Source organism: Cibotium barometz, chromosome 22 (genome assembly GCF_041138505.1).
Source record: "Cibotium barometz isolate CiBa-2024 chromosome 22, ASM4113850v1, whole genome shotgun sequence".
In the NCBI taxonomy this organism is placed as follows: Eukaryota; Viridiplantae; Streptophyta; class Polypodiopsida; order Cyatheales; family Cibotiaceae; genus Cibotium; species Cibotium barometz.
Genome location: NC_141067.1, coordinates 27,901,304 through 27,926,953, shown reverse-complemented (window position 1 = coordinate 27,926,953; position 25,650 = coordinate 27,901,304). Strand labels below are relative to the sequence as shown.

General features: G+C 43.3%; 4 protein-coding genes across 14 annotated transcripts in view; 3 read left to right on the top strand and 1 right to left on the bottom strand.

The window, feature by feature from the left end:
• Positions 1 to 25,650, top strand: part of LOC147626487 (uncharacterized) — a 376,917-nt gene that overhangs the window by 46,978 nt on the left and 304,289 nt on the right. For 3 of the 6 annotated variants that reach the window (XM_086816548.1, XM_086816549.1, XM_086816547.1), the window contains one exon: positions 5,487 to 6,703. The exons of the other annotated variants lie outside the window; for them this stretch is intronic. In XM_086816548.1, the coding sequence (XP_086672674.1) occupies positions 5,487 to 6,418 (932 nt within the window). In that variant the 3' untranslated portion in view covers positions 6,419 to 6,703. Of the gene's footprint in view, positions 1 to 5,486; positions 6,704 to 25,650 lie in introns of those variants that run through there. 6 annotated transcript variants of the gene reach the window in all.
• LOC147626488 (uncharacterized) overlaps positions 2,058 to 25,650 on the bottom strand; it is a 235,916-nt gene continuing 212,323 nt past the window's right edge. For all 5 annotated transcript variants that reach the window (XM_086816559.1, XM_086816560.1, XM_086816557.1 and 2 more), the window contains 4 exons: positions 3,924 to 4,025; positions 3,743 to 3,838; positions 2,420 to 3,027; positions 2,058 to 2,302 (listed from right to left, as the gene is read on the bottom strand). In XM_086816559.1, coding sequence (XP_086672685.1) covers positions 2,096 to 2,302; positions 2,420 to 3,027; positions 3,743 to 3,838; positions 3,924 to 4,025 — 1,013 coding nt within the window. In that variant the 3' untranslated portion in view covers positions 2,058 to 2,095. The remainder of the gene's footprint in view (positions 2,303 to 2,419; positions 3,028 to 3,742; positions 3,839 to 3,923; positions 4,026 to 25,650) is intronic.
• LOC147626493 (uncharacterized) lies at positions 8,297 to 9,713 on the top strand. The gene is made up of 3 exons (XM_086816567.1): positions 8,297 to 9,171; positions 9,274 to 9,375; positions 9,484 to 9,713. Exons 1-3 carry the CDS (start codon positions 8,986 to 8,988, stop codon positions 9,508 to 9,510), a joined length of 315 nt encoding a protein of 104 aa, XP_086672693.1. The 5' UTR covers positions 8,297 to 8,985; the 3' UTR covers positions 9,511 to 9,713.
• LOC147626492 (uncharacterized) overlaps positions 15,817 to 25,650 on the top strand; it is a 39,754-nt gene continuing 29,920 nt past the window's right edge. Inside the window, exons 1-3 of one of the 2 annotated variants that reach the window (XM_086816562.1) lie at positions 15,817 to 15,835; positions 16,030 to 16,133; positions 16,262 to 16,624. In XM_086816562.1, the coding sequence (XP_086672688.1) occupies positions 16,267 to 16,624 (358 nt within the window). In that variant the 5' untranslated portion in view covers positions 15,817 to 15,835; positions 16,030 to 16,133; positions 16,262 to 16,266. The other variant, XM_086816561.1, reaches the window with a different exon arrangement.

The window sequence follows — 25,650 nt, the reverse complement described above, 5'->3', positions numbered from 1 at the left end:
TTACTTGGGGTAATTTTGGTTCTGACCAAGATAGTGTACTTTGCTCTTGGATACTTGCATGAATCGCCAGCACCTTGGGATGTTCCCCCAGGCGCTGAGATAGAAAGCAAAGTCCTGCCAAGAACGAGTCGTGGTGTCAAGACTCAAGCTGAAAAGAAAAAGCAAGATAAGAAGAGGAAACGAAAATAAGCTCAGGCAACACGCCCTACAACCCGATCTCGAGCAGGCAAGAAAAGCTCAAACGAGCAATTTGAAGATGTGCCAACTACCCCACCCTCTGATTGGGAACATGACGATGATCTACTAATACAGTATTTTCACTAAAAATTCAATGCTTCTCTTATTAAAATGATTTAAACCATGAGGTTCATTATGTTGATGCATTCTAACCTAATTCAACTCTGTTTTGTACTCTTATGAATCTAGCATCATTAATTTTTTAAATTAAGCCACATAGTCCCTAATTTTTGTTTGTGTTATTTTTATTTCTTGATTTTCTCCTAATTTTAAAGTAACCAAACATTAAATTTTAAGAAGTTGGTACTAAAGGGGCTCCATTTCAATCATTTCATTGCAATCATCAACAGTCCACAACTAGAGGAGAGAGAAGAGAGGGCAAGGGAAGAGAGGTACGGCATTGCGATGGAGGGAAGAGAGGAGGAGAAAGAGCAGGCGATCAAGGAGAGAGACAATAGAGGAGAGAAAGAGGGGGAGAGAATGTTTTGTCAATGGCATTGATAAATAATGGCATTGATAAATAAAGGACACCCCTAAGGATATGTGAATAGACACAATAATAGTGGATTGAAAATCATGATCACAATACTTTCTTTTTTGTTTGGACAGCTCTGAGTCATGTGTTTGATTACAACCTTTCTCATACAAGGTTGCACGCATGCATATGCTGCAGTTGTGAATAAGATAGCAAGAAGGATCTGCAAGGATTCATTGGTTAGCCGTGTTTGATTACCACCTTTCTCATACAGTGCTGCATGCATGTGTGTGTGTGTGTGTGTGTGTGTGAGAGAGAGAGAGAGAGCGAGAGAGAGAGAGAGAAGAGAGAGAGACTGTGTGTGAGTGGTTTCCTTTGCTGCAGCTGTGAATAAGATAGATTGTAAATATCAAATGTGTGTAGTGCGAACATGTGTGCACACTCACTATTTTTGAACAAAGGCTAATGATATTTATCAAATGCCAGGTACGAGGGTCACAAAAAGCTTTGAGATTGATGAAAGCTAAATGTTTACATGAAGTACAACTTTCAAATTTTAGAATTACTGTATGATAGGGTGGTGGGCCTGGACAAGCAGTGGTAGGGGGAGGCACTCAATGTGAGGGGCATATGGGTAGTGAATTGGCAACAACAGCGACATGCAAAAGAGTTCGCACTCACATGCACCCCCTGCACACACAGTTTCACAGACAGAGTTACTCATCCGATACAATCTGAACCTTTCTGGCAAAAAAAAACAGCCACATGCACATACTCCCTTCATGAGGCAATCACAAAGACGCATAGATGAGATGCATATAGACCATAGGCATTCCTGGATACTTGACATCTGATACTCGACATTTAGCCATTGGCTTTTTAGCCTACCTGACCAGTCATTCCAACCATTTCAATTGCGTGAGTGACATTCCACCATCTAAGATGCCATGAGTTGGCAAGACTCGCGACTTTTCTATCAACCAATACAGTTGATTCACATATTAAACAAATCCGCATTCCATGGACAAGTTAAGTCCCATTCAACAAATCCAAATTCCATAATACATCAATTTCAAATGACAAAAGTATGAAGGCTGGTGACAGTAATCTCTTAAGGACGTTTAAGGTGATTCAAAATTCTGAATATACAACCACAACCAGACACTGATGTTAAATGAGCTTGTCTTTTACCAAAACCTACACCACACTACCTGGATCGAGCCTACGAACTATTTTTTACTAGCAACAAAAAGATCCCTACATTGTTGTCTTAAAAGGTAAAATATAAATGTACAGTAATATTTCAAACATGTCAAAAGCTAAAAACAGGTCAAACATACTCCCGTCAAGAAGTTGATATGTCGTAGACAAGTGGGCTCTATATCATATATCAAGCAACCACATGCAATGTTTGGAGTGCAACTCGGCTATGTGATAAAATATGTTTGGGTAGCCTTCTAGGACTGCTGCAATTAGCTCTTCCGTTGCTGATTCAAGACCTTTGAAGGCTGGTGAAATAATTGCTGCTCCACCCAAATCATCCGCCGAAAGCCCATAGTATTCTTTGGCTGCAATCAGCCCACGCTCAACCTGCACAAACTTGTACAGAAGCTTTGAGGAGGCACAAAGTGATGACTGTTGAAGTACCTTAAAATCTGTAGCCTCTTTACACAGAAATTCTGATTGTGTGACCTCTCCTATGGCTACCTGTGAGAACTGTCGATTCACCTTTGTCTTGCTTGGAGAGGTATATTTTGCTTCTTTCCTTCGCAGCTTTACAAGCACATCAATCTCAACAAACCAAGGTGTTTTCCGGATTCTCTTTCCAGATTTGAGGCAAAGCACAGCAACGTCTTCCAAAGCTCTCGGTGATGCATTCGGTATGACTTTTGAGAAAATGGGTCTCAAACTTTTGCAGCCAAATGTCTCCTCCAAAAAGAGAGAGAAGCTCGATCTACAAGAGCGTTCAAATGAACCTGATAGGGAAAGATTTAACCTCTTCAACTCGGCTTGCACACCTTCAGCCTCTTTTAATAACTTATCTTGCACATCTTTGACAGTTTTGACTTCATCTCTCACAGTTTTGACTTCATCTTTGACAGTTTTGACTTCATCTCTCACAATTTTGACTAGCTCATCTTTAACACCTTTGATTTGTTGTTCAAGCCCTGTTCTAAAACTGCTTAGATCACTCCTAACCTGTATGATGAGATCTAATGTAGTATAGGTCTTGCCCTTTTCAATAGTAGACCAATCTCCCCCTGAATTTGTTGTTGCTGCACCTACTTCTCCCTCTGAATTTACTGTTGCTGCACCTGAATCAGTGTTCAAGAAAAACCGACCTTTAATGTATTTTTTCAAGGCAATTTTTGCAATTTATGGAAAATTTTAAAGGCTTTTCCTTTTTTTTAAAGGAGGAAAAATCCAAATAGTTCTTTATTTTCAAGGCAAGGGTGATATCCACCCTTAATTTACTGGCGGGCTTGGGAAAAATACATCCTTTAAAAATTACACACAAACACACACACACGCGCGCACACACACACACATACACACACTCACACACACATGTATGTATGTATGTATGTATGTGCAAGTATGTATGCAGGTATGTAGGTACGTATGTATGTATGTATGTATGTATGTATGTATTTACGTATGTAGGTATGTATGTAGGTATGTATGTATGTATGTATGCAGGTAGGTAGGTACGTAGGTAGGTATGTACGTAGGTATGTATGTATGTACGTACGTACGTACTAGGTATTTATATATATATATATATATATATATATATATATATATATATATATATATATATATATATATATATATATAATCTTGTAAATTTGTGTAATATTTCGGGAATGCAATGCAGGAATGCAAGACAAACTAAGCTACACTTGGAAAAAACTGAAGAAAAATTTGTAATGTCTTTTTCAAACCGGCTAAATTTGGGAAAAACCGGATTGAATTTAGAGTAGGGGGTTTTTCCATTGGTTTAAATAATAGTTTTTTGTGAACACTGACCTGAATCTGTTTTCGATGTTGTTGCTGCAACTAAATCTGCTCCTGAATTTACTGTTGTTGCACCTGCATCTGTTTTTGATGTTGCTGCACCTGAATCTGCACATTTTGACATCGAATGTAAGAAATCCAAATTTTATATTGAAACAAAATTTGCATTCATAATGCCATATCAAGACATCACCTGGAGTCTTTTCGTCTCCTCTTGCTGCAATCTTTTCGTCGCTTGTAGCAGGTGTTGCTACATCACCTGGTACCGTTTTGTTTTGTAGCGGGTCATCTCCTCCTGAATATATACGTACGTAAAGGTAGAGAAGACACAATGTTTACTAAAACTTAAAGACATTGAATGTCACAATCAAATTTTTACATTGAAACAATATTTGCATTCATAATGCCATATCAAGACATTGAAATCAACATATTTATGTACTCTTGCTTGACCTCGCCCCTCCGAGCGCACTGTTCCATCGCGCCCAACTCCTGCACCCTCTCCCCCCTGGTTTTTTTCACCTACTCGGCCCCCCTTCTTTGCATCATCCTTCCCCACCTTTGTGCTTAATCAAGCTGCCTCCCTCCTCTGTCCCACGCTGCTACTTGCTGCTTCACCTCGCCCCTCTCCTTCGAGCCCATTGTTCCATCGCACAAGATCCCTCCACCCTCTCACACCCCCTGGTTTTTTGCACCCAATCGATCCCCCTTTATTTGCACCGTCCTTCCTCACCTTTGCGTTTAATCAAGCTGCCCCCCTCCTCTGTCCCACCCTCGCACTCTCCTCTTCTTCTTGAGCTGCTAAAGCTTTTCAAAGTCAAAGAGACCATGCCTTCTTTACTTGCAAGAAAATCAGGTGGTTGCTTAACATAAACCTTTTCTTGGAGATCATCACTAAGGAAAGCACACTTCACGGAGTCACTCGCTGTTGTGGCTCGCCCCACCCCCCGTTCTCTCTTTGTCACGGTTCCAACCCCCACCCTCTTTCTCTATGTCGCCCCCCCCGCCCCCCGCTCTCTCTCTCTCTCTCTTTGGAGTAACCAGGGCTGTATTAAGTCATACTGTCATCCCATAGGCTGCCAAAAGGCCTAGCGCTATGGGCAGTACCAAAAACCTATATACCAAAATATAAACTCAGGGAGGCTGATGAGAGGCATGGAGCAGAAGCCAATGCGGTACCGCATAATGCCATACCATTGAACCCCTATCCATATGAAAGAACTGTGGGGAACTCCCCCAAGTACGAAGAAAGTCAAATCTTCTCTGCTCTGCAGCCCTAGAGGCACCCTATGAAGCATCCCACTAACTACGCAGAGTATGAATCAACTCAGACCAAATGACGCACAAGGTGTCAGCGGACGTCGAATGCTCATCACTGAGAACATACATACATACCTACATACATACCTACATACGTAAATACATACATACATACATACATACATACGTACGTACCTACATACCTGCATACATACTTGCACATACATACATACATACATACATGTGTGTGTGAGTGTGTGTATGTGTGTGTGTGCGCGCGCGTGTGTGTGTGTTTGTGTGTAATTTTTAAAGGATGTATTTTTCCCAAGCCCGCCAGTAAATTAAGGGTGGATATCACCCTTGCCTTGAAAATAAAGAACTATTTGGATTTTTCCTCCTTTAAAAAAAAGGAAAAGCCTTTAAAATTTTCCATAAATTGCAAAAATTACCTTGAAAAAATACATTAAAGGTCGGTTTTTCTTGAACACTGATTCAGGTGCAGCAACAGTAAATTCAGAGGGAGAAGTAGGTGCAGCAACAACAAATTCAGGGGGAGATTGGTCTACTATTGAAAAGGGCAAGACCTATACTACATTAGATCTCATCATACAGGTTAGGAGTGATCTAAGCAGTTTTAGAACAGGGCTTGAACAACAAATCAAAGGTGTTAAAGATGAGCTAGTCAAAATTGTGAGAGATGAAGTCAAAACTGTCAAAGATGAAGTCAAAACTGTGAGAGATGAAGTCAAAACTGTCAAAGATGTGCAAGATAAGTTATTAAAAGAGGCTGAAGGTGTGCAAGCCGAGTTGAAGAGGTTAAATCTTTCCCTATCAGGTTCATTTGAACGCTCTTGTAGATCAAGCTTCTCTCTCTTTTTGGAGGAGACATTTGGCTGCAAAAGTTTGAGACCCATTTTCTCAAAAGTCATACCGAATGCATCACCGAGAGCTTTGGAAGACGTTGCTGTGCTTTGCCTCAAATCTGGAAAGAGAATCCGGAAAACACCTTGGTTTGTTGAGATTGATGTGCTTGTAAAGCTGCGAAGGAAAGAAGCAAAATATACCTCTCCAAGCAAGACAAAGGTGAATCGACAGTTCTCACAGGTAGCCATAGGAGAGGTCACACGATCAGAATTTCTGTGTAAAGAGGCTGCAGATTTTAAGGTACTTCAACAGTCATCACTTTGTGCCTCCTCAAAGCTTCTGTACAAGTTTGTGCAGGTTGAGCGTGGGCTGATTGCAGCCAAAGAATACTATGGGCTTTCGGCGGATGATTTGGGTGGAGCAGCAATTATTTCACCAGCCTTCAAAGGTCTTGAATCAGCAGCGGAAGAGCTAATTGCAGCAGTCCTAGAAGGCTACCCAAACATATTTTATCACATAGCCGAGTTGCACTCCAAACATTGCATGTGGTTGCTTGATATATGATATAGAGCCCACTTGTCTAGGACATATCAACTTCTTGACGGGAGTATGTTTGACCTGTTTTTAGCTTTTGACATGTTTGAAATGTTACTGTACATTTATATTTTACCTTTTAAGACAACAATGTAGGGATCTTTTTGTTGCTAGTAAAAAATAGTTCGTGGGCTCGATCCAGGTAGTGTGGTGTAGGTTTTGGTAAAAGACAAGCTCATTTAACATCAGTGTCTGGTTGTGGTTGTATATTCAGAATTTTGAATCACCTTAAACGTCCTTAAGAGATTACTGTCACCAGCCTTCATACTTTTGTCATTTGAAATTGATGTATTATGGAATTTGGATTTGTTGAATGGGACTTAACTTGTCCATGGAATGCGGATTTGTTTAACATGTGAATCAACTGTATTGGTTGATAGAAAAGTCGCGAGTCTTGCCAACTCATGGCATCTTAGATGGTGGAATGTCACTCACGCAATTGAAATGGTTGGAATGACTGGTCAGGTAGGCTAAAAAGCCAATGGCTAAATGTCGAGTATCAGATGTCAAGTATCCAGGAATGCCTATGGTCTATATGCATCTCATCTATGCGTCTTTGTGATTGCCTCATGAAGGGAGTATGTGCATGTGGCTGTTTTTTTTTGCCAGAAAGGTTCAGATTGTATCGGATGAGTAACTCTGTCTGTGAAACTGTGTGTGCAGGGGGTGCATGTGAGTGCGAACTCTTTTGCATGTCGCTGTTGTTGCCAATTCACTACCCATATGCCCCTCACATTGAGTGCCTCCCCCTACCACTGCTTGTCCAGGCCCACCACCCTATCATACAGTAATTCTAAAATTTGAAAGTTGTACTTCATGTAAACATTTAGCTTTCATCAATCTCAAAGCTTTTTGTGACCCTCGTACCTGGCATTTGATAAATATCATTAGCCTTTGTTCAAAAATAGTGAGTGTGCACACATGTTCGAACTACACACATTTGATATTTACAATCTATCTTATTCACAGCTGCAGCAAAGGAAACCACTCACACACAGTCTCTCTCTCTTCTCTCTCTCTCTCTCTCTCTCTCTCACACACACACACACACACACACACACATGCATGCACCACAAAATCCTCAGGTTATTTTCTATCTGAAGCTGTCTGATGAGCGATGGTGGTATATCATCCAAGTGGCTCCATGAGGTACTTGAATTTATAAGGGTTGCGACCTAATCAAAAGTGATCTAGCAGAGTAGGTGGATGTAGCAACCACAACAGGATGTACTAATAGAAGCACCCAAGGATGATATAGCACAGGACGTGCAACCAGCAGAGGATGATGTAGCAGACTTAGATGACATGGATTTCTCCTTAGACAGAAAGCTAACCATGGAACTCCAAGTTATTTTAGATTTGTGTCAAGATGCTATAGGTGATGCCTAATATAATATTTTGTACAAGCTATATGCCTTAAAAAGATAGCCTAGTGCCTTCAATCTATATCTTTAACAAAACACTTCCATTCCACAAATTTCTATTTATTAGATTTTTTAAATTGTTCAATGAGAGACAGTGTTTGGGAAATATGTGTCTCAGTATACAATTGTGCCGGTTGGAAATCTGAAATAGCCGTTTTAGACTAGGAGTAACAGGAGATATTCCGATAAAAAATAACATAAAAATAGTGTAAAATGGCTAAAAAAGGAGGTCTACTTTTCCATTTTTCCTGTTACAAAGGTCAAGTATAGGAAATTTGTATGTTTCATAAAATGTTTTTTCCCGAACACTGATGAGAGAGATGTAGAGAGAGCACAGTATGTCTCATCTATTTTTTCCATGCAGGTTTCTATATTCTCTTACAGGTTTACGTCACCTATCTCCCCCTCCTCTTTGATACGACAATATGAGTGATTACGATAGCAGCGCTCGTCCAAGCAATGCAGGCATAGACCACTTCTTGCAATCTCTTTCACGCGATTAGCTAGATAGGGTGATGGATAGAGTTGTGACTCTGACCCCCCCTCCTTCACGATTGCACTCACAGCAAACCCCTCCTTCACGATCACGCTCACAAAAAACCTCTCCTTCACACTCAAAGCATACCATTGCATCGGCCTCGAGCCGACGTATTCATCATATCAGACTTTCATAAGCGTCTCATCCTTGTTGCGGGGATGATGATGTAGTTTCTCCTATACCTCCGTTGCACAGTGCTCAGAGCATGCCGAGGAGTGTCCCAACCACTATAGAGGAGATGCTAGAGGCTTCAAGCGATGAGGGTTCTCTAGATAGGACTTTGACAGTATATGGCAGGGAGGTGCCAGAGGGGTACTCATACCTCATCGATCGTGCGACTGGCGAGATCATCATGACCCCTTAGAGGAAGCAGGTTATGAGTCACATGCGCCAATTGTGTAGATAGGTCTTTTAACATACTGTGATGGTCACTTGGAGATCTCAGAAGAAATCCTCCAAGGACTATATTATTAGTACGCTCCATTGTGATTATCCCATGCCCTCTACGAAGGATGCTTTTGATGATACCTGGATGGGGGTGCGCATGCACGACTACATGAAGCATCGGAGGTGTGATGCATAGACTGCAGATACCAGACCTCGCTAGCTTAATAGAGAGGAGTGAAGGGCTATCAGAGAGAAGAGGACAACTACTCCAGATAGGTAGCAGTAGCACAGGCCCCGCAGACAGAGCTCGAGTGGAGGCTAGATCATCCCATCACCTTGGGAGTGGTGACTGGGCCAATTTTGAGGAGGATTTTGTAAGATTTTTGCACTAAACACTCTTTTACTTATGCATATTTTTACTGGCCGTGTGTTGTCCAAAAATTTGACTTTTTATAATTTAAATTTATGTTCAATAGTATGAGGTCACTGGGAGAGCGCCGTCCAAGTTGGAGAGGGTGTATGGACAGAAGCAAGGCTTGGCAGGACTGCTGGAGATCTTGAAGGGATGGGGTGGAGAGGTGAGAAAACTAAACACTTTGATAGTCTTTTCCAACTTGCATTATGGTATGTATATCTATTCGTGTACATTTTTTTAAGTTCTAAATGGTGCGTTATATATCTTGCAGTCCCCTTACACGAAGCCTTTGACATGAGCAGAGCTACCAGATGTGCAGTAGCAGATTCGATCCCATATATAGGGTAATTTTTATAGTGCCGGCCATTTTGTATGTAGTGGATCATTAGTCTCGCATTTTTTGGTTATGCTGGCCATTTTGTCTCCCGACATATATGCTAGCTAGTAGTGATAGACACTCTTGTATCCCATCTATCATTTTTTTGGCTGATCACATTTTACCTATGGACATGTATATTTTTATACTCTTATACACATTGATCACGTTGTACTTATGGTGATACCAACCATGACACACTTGTATTTTTTGGATGATATATACAGTTATCTCTTCCAACATTAATTAATGTGTATATTAAGCTTCAATTTTGTTCATGTATCATCTTCAAGTTTCTCAAGTGCATAGCTTAAACATTTAAAATTTCTATACTTTGAAAAAATAGGGGCTAGACCTCTATAGTTTATGGATAGAATGTCCAAGAGGTCATTCCATCTATAAAAATTTTCTGTTTATAGCATCGGTATGTGTGTCTCTTTTTGGGTCGTTAAATTTTTTTTGTTTATATGGTATGGTCGTCGGTATATACGTCTCTATTAGAGTCGTTATGAGCATTGTTATTAGCGTTGCTAATAACATCAATAGTGAAATTAATACCAATGCTTATAGTGATGCTTATACCTAAGGCCTACACCCATTGGACCTTATATATGTGGGGAATGTGGTGGAGACCATAGAACTCAAGAGTGTATACCTACGAAGAAGTGGTGTCAAGAATTTTTTTGGAACTATATCCACACAACACAGGAATGTCCACAGATAGCTAGAAGGTTGCAGGAATGGGCTTTGGCTAGTTCTTTGCAACCACCTATGAAACAAGTGATAGATAGTGAGAGACCGATCATGACTAATCAGGGTAACTTGGAAAACACTCAAGAAAAAATGAAACTGCCAATGAATTAGTCCTTGCATGGAATGTGGAGAAGACCATTGGACGAAGGACTGCCCTCATAGGCAGGTACCAGTAACACAATGTGGGGATACAAATACGCAAATTGTTCCTTGCATGGAGTGTGGACAAGATCATTCGATGAAGGATTGTTCGTATAGAGACCCACCAATAATCAAACCCAAGGAGACTGACATTTTATTTCCACCTATTGAGAGGTATTGTGTAGGATGTTCAATGGAACACTTTCCTTGGCATTGTGAATCACGACCGAGAGATGATAGAGAGATAGGAAAAATTCCATTACATTACGTAGAGGTAATATCTTCCCCCAATACATCTAAAGCTGAGAAGGAACTAATTCCTTTGCGAGTGATCACTCGTACTCAAGCAAAGAGGAATGTGCAAATAGACATCAATGAGGGGACAAAAGGCCCTAAGAACGACAAAGCCCAAGAGGATGTTCCATCCTCGTTCAAACAAAAAAGAAAACACCCGATAAGTAGATGAGGCAAGAAGTCTAATGGGAAAAAGAGTTCTGACAGAAGAAACTCAATTCCGGAAGAGCTTGAAGGAGTTCTAAGATCGAGACAAGATCCAAAAAAATACAACGAGCACAAAGAAAGCAAACCAAATCCAAAAGAGCAAGAATTAGAATCTGAGAAGGGCTTGAGTGGATCAATTCTTGTCAAGAAGCATAGTGAGGGGTTTGATGCTACGCTCAAGGCTTATGAGAGTAGAAATACCGCTCTGACAGAGATTCCTAAGAAGTTGCAAAAATATCCTAACCCTAGGATGGAAAAGATAAACCTTGCTATCCATCAGCAATTGATTAGGGACACTCAAACACTTTTTGAAGGACCTCCACCAGCCCTCGGGGCCTTCACTATATAGAAATGTACTATATCACGTGCGTTTAAGGGGTATTTATAAAATCCCTTATCTGTAAATTTTCTATGATTATTACACACCCTTTTCCTATTCAATCTGTAAATTTTTTTCAAATTTTTTTAAATGATACCCCTCTATAAATAAAAATGTGAGAAAATTTTGAATTAAAAATTTCCTTCTGTTGCACTCACGTGATACTTCACATATTTTATACAGTGACCTCCCTGAGCACCACCCTATGCTAGAAGGCCAGTGGCATAGAAACCAAACTTGGAAACCATACATGAGGTCACTTCAAGTATGGAAGAAGAGAGCGAGCCATCTGTTATTCCACACTTGGACAAGGATGTGCTTGAGAACAAACCACTGGCGATTGAAACTCAGAAGCCATTGACCATAGCGGACTTTGGAGATATGATACCTGAAATAGAGGAAGTGTTGGCTATCGAGATGTGGGAATCAGTAAGTAGCCAAGAAGGAGAGAAGTCCGAGATCAAATCTCCACCTCTTTCAATGTTGGATTTCATGGGTTGATAGGCTTATGAAATGGACAACGCATCTCTGCTAGAGGATGAGAAAATTGTGGTTTCAAAGCAAACCCTCATAACAATGCCATTGTACATAGGAGAATATGAGGATCATTCCCAAGTCATGCGAGTACCATCAATGTGGAAGTTGTTTCCAAAAAAGGAGGATACATCAAACCTATGAGCTATCTTATCAACACCTGTTGATTATACCCTTCCACTAGCAGACTTGTTAAAGGTCAAACCAGGAATTTGGGATGAGGTAGCAGTTCTTCTAAGTGAACGAGAACCAAACAGTAGGTCCTTGGGACTGAAAGAACTTATGAATGATCACATGCAAATGCAACCTACCCCGATACCTATCAACAAAGTGGGAAAATATGAGGGCGATGAAGGAAATACTAAACGGCCACTGGAGATTAACAAAGTGAAATCCATAGCTATTCTAGATGGTGGGGCAGGGGTTAGTATAGCAACAAAAGCCATATGGAAAATGTGGGGAACCCAGCAGTGAGGAGTACGCATATGAATCTACAGTTGGCCGATGGAAGCTTAGAGAACCCCATAGGATTGCTTGAAGGTATCTTAGTGCATTCCTGCAGCATTGAGTATGAACATACCTTTGCAATTGTGGACTTCAGCAAGAATCCAAACTATGAGGTAATCCTAGGACGACCCTTTATGTGCCAATTTAAAATGATCCACGATTGGGGCTATAACTACTTAATGTGCTTGGTAGCACCACTGTCAAAATACCATACATCAGAGTCAACAGAAACTGCCAAACATGCATCATGCACAGATGGGTCATACTGGCAATGAACGCTAAATGCCCATTCTGTATCCTGCACAACATTAGCGGAATCAGAACCTGTAGAAGCATCCGCTATGGCGGTAAAGGTATGCGGTAAAGGTCAAGGATCATCCCTCTAACTTTGAACATACCCCGCGAGTCAGCTATCAAGGGGATCACTACATGAGTACTAACGGTGTGATGTACCTACTCATAGAGTGGACCTAACTAAGCTAAGGTTGGTCAACTCTCTGTTAGCTCAAAGAACCCTTGTAGATGACCCCCAAAAGGCTGTATACAAACTTGAGGACGGCGGTTCTGATTTCTATTATGTAGCAGATTATCCTCCCACATATAGCTTTGACACCCCAAAAGATTTTGTATGTCTTCGACAAACCAAACACAGATAATGGGTTTTCAATCATGTTTCTAGACAAATTTGGGATAGAATGGGGGATGAGACTCGAGAACAAGATGTTAGAGTTTGGTCGGATTAAAAAAAAAAACCACCAATATTTTTATTTTCTTGCAAAGAAAATTATTGTGGCGATAAAGAGGAGTGAATAGAGCATAATAGAGAAGTAATAGTAAACAGGTAAAGAAATAGAGCTAAAATAGAAAGCTTTATAGTTTAGGTGATGTAAGACTCAGTGTCCCACCATAGAAATTATAATTAAAAACATCACTTTTTTTACAAAATTATATATATTGCATACCAATTGTGGTATGTCAATACCATTTATGGTATTCAGAAGTCATTTAAGGGCAAAAGGGTTTCACATTACAATAAAGTATGCAAAGTTACCTTACATGCATGCATAGGATAAAAGTTTCAAAATAGAAAGCTAAGAATACCTTCCCACACTGTAGTTAAAAAATAGAAAGCTAAGAATACCTTCCCACACTGTAGTTAAAAATAACCATTTTCTATGTCTAGAATAGAATGTCTAGCTTCAAAGTCAAGCTTAATATAGATTTTAATTTAGGTTACTAGGTTTCAGACCATGTGTCCATTACCAAGAAAATATGTGATCTTTTTATATATGCATACTACAAGGGTAATAATACATAGGTAGGGAAAAAGAGTTAAAATTAGAAAGCTTTATAATAATGTAAGAGTTAGTGTCCCACATACCATTTGCAATTAAAAATCACTTGAAGAATATTTTCCATACCAATTGTGGTATGGTAATACCATTTGTGGTATTAAAAAATTGTATATACCAGGTGTGGTGTGAATTTCAAGCCAATTATGGCAAGATGCTTACTAAAATGATATATGTGTGTTTTGTGTGTGTGTGTGTGTGTGTGTCCCTGATTACTAAAATTGCAAGGAAGTATTTGGGTTAGTAATGGACACCCATGTGTATTAGAGTAAAGAGGTAGAGGGTTAGGTAGAAATAAAATGTTCAGACCAAGATATTGCCAAGCTGAGTTTCCCACCTAATCAAGTAGAGAATAAATTTAATTGCCCATACCAATTGTGGTATGAAAATACCAAGTGTGGTATTCAATGGAGTAAAATACCAAGTGTGGTATGTAATTTAATTGCCCACACTAATTGTGGTATGAAAATACCAAGTGTGGTATTCAATGGAGTAAAATACCAAGTGTGGTATGTAATTCAAGCCATTTATGGCTTAATGCTTTGATAAATTGATATGTGTGTGTGTGTGTGTGTGCGTGCGAGAGAGAGAGAGAGAGAGAGATCCAAGAGAGAGAGAGAGAGAGAGAGAGAGAGAGAGAGAGAGAGAGAGAGAGATCCAAGAGAGAGAGAATAATAAATACATATGCAATGATGAAGATAGGATTTTCATGTTTCAACAAATATTGGAGTGGGGTGGCCCTTTAATTAAAAGATATTTTGTTGTCATTAGTATTTTGACACAATCTAAATTTAATTAAATATTATACCTGGTGGTGCTTGTGGACTTCGTGCTAGAAGAGATTCATGCTGTCGCTTACCTTGCTATAGCATAACCTTAATACCATTTTCTACAATGGAGACGGCTTGTCTGAGAGATGAAGCTAAAAAGAAGCATGTAGAGCTAGCAACTACGAATGGTATCATTGAGGTTTCCAAACATTATCTCTCATTAACATTTGGATTGAAGGAAGATTCAATAACTCTACATCAGATAGTTGGTGCTGAGACTAACGGCCTTTTATTTGAGATGCCAACTATTAAAAGAGGAGATGAAAATTTCTTTCAACTGGACATTCAGTTTGGGAGAACCTTTGTGGTTAATGGACACAAAATTCCATCACAAGTCTCCACAGATGACCTACTGGTTGATGCTAAGGGGACTGAGGATAGAGTAAAACTGGAGCCCCTTTTCAACATTGAGACCTCAGATACAATGAGTGTTGTTGAGATGTTGAAAATTTTGCCTGTGTAGAATTCACTCCAAATCACATTTGATCTGATCAGAGAAATCCGTCAGGTTGAAGAGCTCCCTACAAGATATAATGGGAATATAATGTTTGAGTTGCCATTTGCCAAGGCTAGTAATAGAATGGTTGGCCTAGAAAATAAATTTGATGGCCATGTGTGGACAGATGAAATGACAAGCAATGTTTCCAGTTTCATGGGGACAATTAGGATTAGAAGATGTGGGGGTATTTAGCGTGCTCTAATGTACTGTGTGATGGATCGAAGAGGTCAAGGGAGAATAATAAGCCGCATTGGATTGGTCGTTTGACAAAAGTTGGTCCTACTGGGAGAAATGTGGAAAGCTATGATACTTTGAAGTGCTTTTATTGCTCAACACCTCCCATGTGCTTGGTGATGTGCTTCCCCTCTGAACAAATAGGGAAGAAAGTAACACGAGCAATTCTATACACTGGCTCTGATATGCACCTTGTTGCATCAGGAATCACAAGAATGGCTCTAGAGTCTAGATGAGGTCAAGGTCAAAAAGAGATGGTACAATAAGATTTTTTGGGTAGACCGAAAGCCATGCAACATAAATTGGCTAAAGAGATTCTTGTTGAGTCAGCCATCTTTGGAGATGATCTGACAAAGATTTGGGAGATATACTACACCTGCTGATGGGGCTGCCAACGCGAGCCCAAGTGGTGCCTAAAGTTGGACAGCCAACATTTGCTGTCCAACATTGGGCACCCTTGCACTCCTCCAACAGCTTTTCTTCCCGCCATCACCTTCACTCGTGCAGACTGACAATAGTAACCTTTTCAGCAGCCTTTTTTTTTTTCCAAGCGAACGTTGCTTTTTTGTTTTTTCCCAAGTGAGGGTGTGTGTGGTTGGGCAACGTATTTTTTTGAGTACCCCAGTAATGGGCTGCGATTGGGGCGCCGTGTGTAAAAAAGCCTAACTTAAGCTGAGTTGAAACTTGAAGCTAACACTGTGTCTGCTGCAGCGTGCTGTGTAACAAGCTTGAGCCGCGCCATCTCCTCGTCCTGACTCCCAGCCTGCCCGCAGCCCTCCTCCCACTGCCCAGTGCCCAACCTCTGTAGGTTACAGGTATGAGCTGCAGCCTGCGCTTGAGAGAGAGAGATCATGCGTTGTGAGTGTGCGTGTGTGTGAGAAGAGAGAGAGAGAGAGAGAGAGAGAGAGAGAGAGCCAGTAATGTCTATGTCTGTAAGCTGCAGCATCAATGCCGAAGAAGCAGTACCTACGTGTGAAAGATCTAAGGACAAAACAAAAGCTGAGCATTTCAGAAAATGTATTCACTTGCAAAGTCAGAAGGCAAAGTCTCATCTGCTTCGCCAAAGGTCGGCAGACATCTGACATGGTCTTTTGGTGTCCGGCTGTGAGTCCTGGTCCATTGGAGGAGTTCCTCAACGTGATAGAAGAAGGCGCTCTCATTGGTATCGATGACATGAACCTTCCTGCCTATGCGGATGCACTAACAATGTTGAAAGAAGAGTATGAACGTCTAGTGGAATCTAGAATGAAGATGGCAGAAAGCCTGCTAGAGGAAGAAAAGCCAGGAGTATCAACTTCAAGAGCAGGTGCTTTGTTTGTGAAGTGCTTTAATTTGTAGTATTGAGCTTAGTTTAAGAATTAAGGTATTGTAAAATTCTCTTATTTTTGCTTGTTTAGGAGTTAGGTGAATGTTTGGTTTTTAGTAAAGAGTTTTTGGTTAAGTATGGTAGTCTGAACCATGTCATGATGAATAGCCCCCTCCTAACCCCCCTCCCTCCCCAACACACACACATGGATCGTGGTGATGACCTTGGAGTTGGACATGCGAGTAAAGCCGACTAGATAGATCCCCCACTTCAGATGTGGTTGAAATGGAAGCCCAAATGCTTCGTGTTACATGCACCACCTCTCGACGCGCAGGTTACCGTCACCAGTAAGGTGCATGTTAGTGCACACCACAGTACCTAGAAACCTGCTTGCATTTAGGCCACTTTTTAAAGTTGCCCTATGCCGTCTGCGAGAGTCTCTAGGTCTCTAGACGAGCCACATAGGCATCCATTCAGAATCTTAGAATCATGAAATTTCATGTAGAAAATAAGGGGTTTTGATACTTTATAGGTTTGGGGTCAATTTCTCACCGAAAGCACTCATTTTTGGTGAGTTATTGATTTTCCAGTTTTTGATTTTTGATCTTGCTCGATCTAGAACTCAAAAACCAAACCTGTATAAAGAACCCTTTGTTTTTCGGACTCACAAGTCAAGAACTCAGGGGGTGATAGAATTGCTTAAGAGGCAGTTAGCAGCAACAAGCCTTGCCGTACCCGTCGAGCAGATGAAGAGTAACATTGCGGGAAGACGAAGGGTCATCATCAAGTAGCTTGCACTGTTACAACATTCTCTTTGCTTTCAGTTTACTATGCGTACACCCTCAAGTCAGCAAGATTGTGTCATCGAGGGAAGATGAAGGGTCATCATCAAGTAGCTTGCACCGTTACCAACATTCTCTTTGCTTTCAGTTTACTATGCGCACACCCTCAAGTGAGCATGATTGTGTTCTTCAGTTACGCTTCTCTATCTGTGGTGGATAGAGTAGTTTCATCGGCTGTGTGTTACACTTTGCATGCAGTTACAGTTTGAACGGACTCTTACAGCTCTTACTTTTGAGATGACCGGCTTGTATAGTTGAAATCAGCCTCAATAACTTGAACGGGTGGTGGGGGATCAAGAACACTTCAAAAAATGAGAAGAACACGTTAAATAACTTCACGAACACTTGCACATGGGAGCTAGCATGCTTCTGCATTAGAGATACTAGCCTCAAACCTTGGTGCCCCTTTCGGTATTACTTTATATTTATGGCATGCTTACTGTACAACATGAGGTTTCATGCGAGATTTGATGTGCTACAATGAGGGTCTCACCCTCCTTTTATTCTTTTTGGCTAAAAGCGTATTGCTAGCACTCAAAAATAAAATTGTTCTAAAAATAAAGCACTATTTGACGTCTCACATCTGAATAGCTGAAGAGAGAAATTACCTCCAAAGTGAGAGAAATGAAATGAAATGTTATATTAACGTCTAGAATGACCTATGAGACCAAGATAATACAAAATAGATGGTCAGATTATACAACTCTCCTTTCGCCAGCGTATCTATCACTGGCCGATCGGACCAGTGCTTGGGCTGCTAGTCTTTTGGACACTTAGCTCATGATTGGCCTCACCCTACTCGACGCCCCAGATAGCAGGCTCAGGCACAGCATCCGCGTCGCACTTCGCAGCAGCAGCAGCCGCGACCCCTTAGTAGCCGTGTGCTACCCACCCCCCGGAGACAGGGGGCTGGCGCACAGTTGATCGTCGTCATCATTTTAGGGCACCAGTCACTCGGGATGCCCCACCCTCTTCTAGTGCTCAGAGATAGTAGCAGCAGGTTGCCCCTTCACTTTTCATTGTGTCAGAGGAGGGTTCTCAGGAGGACCTTTGCCTTTCCTTGGTTCCTGCTTCACCGCAGGAGGTGCACGTTTCGGCTCCTCCTCTGGGACCTCCTATACCTCCTTCTTTTGCTGGGTTTGGTGCGATGGATACAGAATTTCCAGTACTTCCTTCTTCGCCCTCTCGGGCCTTGGTGCTCTTGCCAGCCCCGAGATAGGCACCCCCTGTGGGGAAGGAGGTTTCATAGTTATTTATGGAAAGTGCACCTATATCATGGCGTTTTTGATTTGGCAGGTGTTAGTGCGGATGACTCTGGCCCTCTTGAGATCCGAGTATACTGCTCTCGTCATCAGACCCTGCTTGCTCCATAGCGTGAGAGGATTCCTTTCCTCTCTTTCCTCCTACCTTTCACTGGGCAGCAGGAGGACTAGTCAGAGGATTCGGCCCTTTCTTTCACATGCACTCAGATTTTGCAGCGTCTCACTGGGCACCTGCACTTGTAGCTGATATCTCACTCTTCCAGATCACCCACTGCATTGGTAGGGCGAAATGAGAGAATGGTCTTTGTAGATATGTCTTACCAGTGCTCTTCTGTTTTGCAGACTCCTGGTCCCCTCCCTCGAAAACTCTTCAGTGGTCAGTGAAGAGAATCTGCAAGGCCCTCAGATGCTCTCAACCATATGTGTAGAGATGGTTTAGCTCGACACTTGATTTTAGACCTGGGGGAGACATCTTTCTGCTTCCTCCAGACTCAGGGAGGTTTGATCAGCTAGTTTCTCGGCCAGAGGCCAAGCGCCAGCGGCCCAGCGCAGTTAGATGTATGCTCATTGTGGGTTACTAGATGTATGCTCATTGTGGGTTGCCAATGATGTATGCTTGCTGTGGTCTTTATTGTTATGATGGACTTGCATATTGTCACTTGGAACACCAATGGGTTACATAGCTCTCGCCAGTGTGGTGCGAGGAAACTTCTTTTGAGACAGGATTTGCACAGATATGTGGCTGGTGAGGTGGATGTTTTATTTGTGCAGGAGCACAAACTCTCCCTGGCAGACACACAATCCTGTGGGAAGATTCTCCCAGGCAACTTGAACACTTTTTGGGAGCCTGCTACGGGAGTGATGTCTTGCAGTGGAGGTGTTGCTTCTTGGTGGGCCCGCGCTGGATCTCGTGTTAGGGACCACGGGACATTGATTACTGGTAGATGCATATGGGTTTCGATGCAGATTGGTGATCAGCGGATGCTCGTCTGAGAGTAGATTTCTGGCATGAGATTGTGGATGTATTGCCACCTGTGGACTCTTGGATAGTGGGAGGGGATTTCAATAACCTTAAATCTCCCTCTGACTATCGTGCTGACACTCCTCATTTGTTTGAGATTGCTACAGTTGAGATTGATGCTTGGGACAGGTTCCTGTTTGCTTTGAGACTTTCAGATGCGTGCCATGAGCAGTCTTTTTTCTGCACACAGAGGGTACCTTCGATTTTCATGGGGTTTTCGTAGACAGGCCGGTCGGCTATTGGAGAGATTGGATCGCTTCTACATTGGTGCATGGGCATCTAGGATTGGTGGTTCTATGATGATATGGCCAGGCACTGCGCTTTCAAATCATGCTCCTGTCTCTATCCGCATTGTAGCTCAGAGGCCGGATGCTCCTCACTGGGGTTGCAGGATTCCAGATGTGGTTTTGTCTTCTAACACTTTGCATACCCAACTGGAGGACATCTGACGTATTTCTCCTGAGGTCCCCCCTTAGATTACGCACATTTTATTTTGGATTGCCTTGCTGTCTCTAGTGAGACGTGTCGTCATCATGCGATTGCGCGGAGACGTTTCTTGACTGCCAGTGAGCAGGGCCTCCATATTTGCCTTGCCTCTATTCATCGGCTATAGGAGCAGCACTCACAGGATTCCTATCTTGCTCAGGAGGAGAGTGAGGCTAGGGCAGAGCTCTCTCTAGTTTTGGAAAGAAGGGCTGAGTTCACTTATCATGCTTCGGTCTCTCAGTGGATTACCAAAGCTGATACTATGAACAAGGACTTCTTTGCCACCTTTCAAGAGCGCCCCTCTAGTTCTTGCTTGAGAGCCATCAGGCACTCGGATGGGGTATTGTACTCACAGCCCGATGCAGTTTTAGCCTTGGCAGCTGATTATTTTGAGACTCTTTTTTGAGATTGCTGATGCTAGAGATGAGGTCTGGTCTCATGTGCCTATGGTAGTCACCCCAGACATGTCTGCTTCCCTTATGCGTCCGTTCACGGATATAGAGCTTCGGGCTGCAGTCGGCTCCTTGGATGCCTCCTCTTGCCTAGGAGATAATGGTCTCACCCGGCAGTTTTTTCTAGAGTACTGGGAGTTGCTGCACCGACCCTTGCTCCTTGGTTTACAGCAAATGTTTGATACTGGTAGCATGCCCCCATCCTATGACATCTGGATTGATTGCACTTATCCCCAAAGGGGGGGACCCTACTTTGCTACGATAGTGGAGACCTATTACTTTGCTTTCCTCCTCCTACAAGCTTATGGCTCATTTGATTTCGGCTCGGTTGAAGCCTTTTATGCCTTTACTCATTCATGGATCTCCGACAGCTTTCATACAGGACATGTGCATACTTGATAATGTGTTTACTTTTTAAGCTGCAGCCGAATGGGTCAAGTCTTCTTCTCAGCGTTTGGTAGTCCTCCTCGATTTTGAGAAGGCCTATGATAGAGTCGGCAGGGATTTCCTAGAGGGTACCCTCGCCAGATTGGGCTTTCCAGACGGATGGATTAGAGGCATCTCAGGTCTCTACCGCTCCGCGACCAGTGCGGTCACCATTGGAGGTTTTGTTAGCTGCCACTCCTCCTTGGGCAGATTGGTCAGACAGGGTTGCCCTCTTGCTCCTTCCTTGTTCTTATTCTTTGCAGAGGCCCTGTCATCCTATTTGTGCACTCAGTCCACTCGCATTCCCGGCTTGCATCTGCCGATCGCTGCGGGGCAGCAGACTGAGCTACTGGATTTAGAGTAGGCAGATGACACTCTTTTGATCACGGAGTTCTCTGAGGATACGCGTGATAGAGTACGAGGTATGATTGACAGGTTCTGTGTTGCTAGCGGCGGTCGTGTCAACTGGAATAAATCATCGGGTATTCTTGTTGGCACAGACAACAGATGGATTCATCATGGTTGCAGCCTGGTGAATCATGCAGATATTTGGGATTTCAGATTGGCCTGGATGTGAGTCCGCCCAGCAGTTCTTCCCGGTACTTGATTCCATCCGCAAGAAGCTCACTCATTGGCCAGCTTATCATTTATCTCTGGCTAGATGGGCTCTTGTGGTGAATCAGGTACATTGCCTCGTGTTGGATGCTGCACCCTGGTGTGATCTCTAGGCTCAGGCGCTTGGTGCGCAACTATTTCTAGACTGGATCTGATGGTTCCCATGACACTAGAGCTCGGGTTGCTCGGCACACATGCATTTTGCCTCGGTCGCAGGGAGGTTTGGGTATCATTGATCCTGATATACAGAGTAGAGCTCTTATTTATCATTCGGGGAATGTTCCGTGGGAACGAGCCTTGGAAATCTTTTCTTCGCCATGCAGTTTTGCACTCGACCCCCGCTAGGGGAGGTGACTGGGCTCCTTATAGATTCATTTTGAGTGATGCAGCTCTCACGATCTTACTTCTTGCGTTTCATTCTCGGTTCTGGCATGCTCTGCGCAAGTGCATTATTCATCGGCACTCGGTCCTTACAGAGGAGATTGAGCGTCAGCCTCTCATCTGGAATCCCAAGGTTCTAGATGTAGAGGGTCGACAGTTGGGCTTACGTAATCACATAGATTGGGCAGCTTGGGCCAGGGGCCCTGCGGCATCTTTACAGTCTTGGCTGGCCGCTCGATGCCTTGATACAAATTTGATAGCCACCACTTACTCTATTGGCAAGGGTGTTGTTTCTCATATGCAGGAGATTGATACTGCTATGCCACAGCATTGGATTGAGGCAGATCCTCAGATGGAGAGTCAAATCTTTTTTGGCAAGGTGGTGGGCTTTTTCGAGACGACAGACTCTCTGCCATCCTAGGCCCGTCATGGTGATATTCTCTTTGCGGTTCTTCATGATTTCAGATTATTGCATTCAGATTCTGCCTCCCCTTTGACCTTTGCGATTGGCATCGCATCCACGTTGTTGGTTCCAAAGGCAAGGTACAAAGAGTTGATCCACAGATTGAGCTGGACGAGATTGTTCTTTGGACATTGTGGATTTGGGAGGGGCGTCCATTGTCTGGGTTGTCTTGGGATCCTGGAGAGTGGTTATGGCCAGCTGTTCTTTCATCAGACCCTGTAGTTTCCTTTTTGGAGTACTCAGTACCGATTGGCAGAGCTATATTTCTCACACATGACTACAGGCAGCTATTAGAATGCGCTCATGGCTGCATTTTGGCCTTTCCCATGCATTCACATGTAAGTTCTGAGTCAATGTGGATGGTAGCTCATGCTGGGTTGGCTATTGGGACCTGGTCACCACAGATGGGTCATGCTTCTTCTTGTTTACGTTGCATCGCTCACTTGCCAGAGTCACACAGACACTGCTTTTGGACTTGTGCTCAGGTGCAGCCGATCTGGAGATCTATTTGCCTACTCTCTCGTGTGGGTGTTTGTTAGGGCTATGTCACGTGGGGTGCAGTCTCCTAGCTTCTGCAGTTCTCTGGCCCACACCTTTTCTTCGAGGGGGAGCCTACATACCCCGTTTATTTACTGGCCCTTGCGACTTATTATGGGAGTTCACTTTCCATGATTCCCGTATTAGTTCGCGATGCTGCTGACCAGAGTAGGGAGCCTATTGTTGCCACTATTGCTTTTATCACACTGTGGTGTATTTGGAAGGTTCGATGCATGCATGTTCTTAGTCACGAGCCTTCCTCTGCAGAGGACACCTTGCATATCATTTGGTCCGAGTTACTGCGCTCTCTCTGTAGTGAGTGGGATGCTTCACAGGGGGATTCTAGAGCTACACAACAGCGGAGATTTGATTTTCTTCATACTTGGGGGCGGTCTTCATTGTTCTTTCATTTTGACAGGGGCTTCATGGTATGGCACTATGCTGTGCCAGAGTGGCTGATTCTTCATGCATCACATCAGCCACCTTGATCTTTTGATTTTGTACTTTTCTCTTTGATTTGTTCTGCCCATAGTGCGAGGCCATTTGGCGGTCTATGGGATACAGTACGACATAATATAGCCTTGGATACTCCAAAAAAGAGAGAGAGAGAGAGAGAGAGAGAGAGAGAGAGAGAGAGAGAGAGAGAGAGAGAGAGAGAGAGACTTCAACAACATTGAGTCTCCCCGGGACTACCAGGCGGAGATTGCCCCTGTGTTGACATCTATTGCGCAGTTAGAGCAGGATGCTTGGGAGAGATTTTTGTTATGTATTCATGCTGTGGATGCGTGGCATACGCCGTCTTTTGCACACCATCCCCGCTCCTTAGGCTTCTCATGGGGCTTGCGCCGTCAGCAGGGCCGCTTACTGGAGAGGTTGGATAGATTTTATATTGGAGATTGGGCATCTTTCTTGGGTGGCTCCATCTGCATTTGCCCAGGCACCTCGATATCAGATCATAGTCCTTTATCTTTGGATATTACTTTTGTGCGCCCCCTTGCAAGGCCGCGGGGATCTAGGATTCCGGACAGATTGCTCTCAGATCCTGATTTATCTGATCGTATTTCTCAGATATGGAGTGCTGATCCTATAGCACATGACCCCCTGCACAGTACACACATGTTGAGTTTCTTGCCACCTGTATCACAGAGTCGAGTACATCTTGCAGGGAGACCACCTCCGCTTGTCGTCGTGCGGTGGCCCAGCGTGCGCGCTCCTTGGTTGCTCCTTTAGCTTCGGTCCAACGGCTATTACAGTCCCATCCGGGTGATGCACATTATGATGGTACCCATGCTGAGATTCTTGCAGAGATTCGGGAGATTCAGGAGAGACGATCTGAGTTCTCCAGTCACATGACAGTGGCTCGTTGGATAGCGCTTGGTGACCGGATGAATAAAGACTTCTTTTCTGCACACAGGGAGAGACCCTCTGGTACTACTCTCCGTGCTGTTCTGGACAACCAGGGACTTTTGCAGACACACCCAGACCGTGTTCTTGACATTGCCACTTCCTATTATGAGACTCTTTTCAGTGCTGATCCGGTCACAGCTGAGATTGAGGATGCCAGAGATACTGTGTGGTCTCATACGAGACGCTCTGTCACTGCTGATATGGCCCGCACTCTTTCCTCGAGGTTTACAGTGCAGGAGCTACGAGAGGCAGTGAATGCTCTTGATCCCGTTTCCTGCCCGGGAGATGACGGTCTCACCAGACAGTTCTTCGTCACACATTGGGATGCTATCTCTGGGGTTCTGCTTCGCGGCCTACAGGAGATATATGATTCGGGTTCTATGCCACGTTCTCTTTGCTCAGGACTTATATCTCTTATACCTAAGGGAGGGGATACCACACTTTGCGTCAGTGGAGACCTATTACCCTCCTCCCGATGGTATATAAGATATTTGCGACTATGCTGGTGGCAGCTCGGGTAAGACCTTTTCTTCCTGACATCATTCATGGATCTCAAACTGCCTTTATCCAGGATCGCAGCATCTTGGATAACATCTTTTGCTATCACCAGGCTGTTGAGTGGGCTCGCTCTACTAGCACTCCCCTTGCTTTGTTGTTTCTCGATTTTGAGAAAGCCTACGACAGGGTGGATTGGTCTTTTTTAGAGGGGACTCTTTTGCTCATGGGATTTCCGCAGCAGTGGATCACTTTAGTCTCTGCTCTTTACAGGTCAGCATCGAGTGCAGTCACTATTGGGGGTTTTGTTGGCAGATCTTTTGACCTCTCTCGCTCAGTGAGACAGGGCTGCCCGCTGGCAGTTTATCTATACCTTTTTGTGGGCGAGGCGCTTTCGGACTTCATTCATGCACGTCAGAGAGATATACAGGGTGCACGATTTGGTTGATCAGGAGTATGCTGATGACACTCTATCGATGGTTCTTTATGCCTTTGCGACCCTTGATGCGACACGCTCAGTTTTGGATGTTTACTGCTTGGCCAGTGGTGCCCGCATCAACTGGCACAAATCATATGGTATGCTTGTTGGTTCAGATGATGCACCGACCTGGGGTTTGGCAGAGGGGTTTACTTGGCTGC

Excerpts from the sequence above, each read along its gene's own strand:
- LOC147626493 (XM_086816567.1), top strand. The coding sequence starts at position 8,986 with ATGCATAGACTGCAGATACCAGACCTCGCTAGCTTAATAGAGAGGAGT. Across the intron at positions 9,172-9,273 it reads CCAATTTTGAGGAGGATTTT|TATGAGGTCACTGGGAGAGC; the intron begins GTAAGATTTTTG and ends TATGTTCAATAG. Across the intron at positions 9,376-9,483 it reads TGAAGGGATGGGGTGGAGAG|TCCCCTTACACGAAGCCTTT; the intron begins GTGAGAAAACTA and ends TATATCTTGCAG.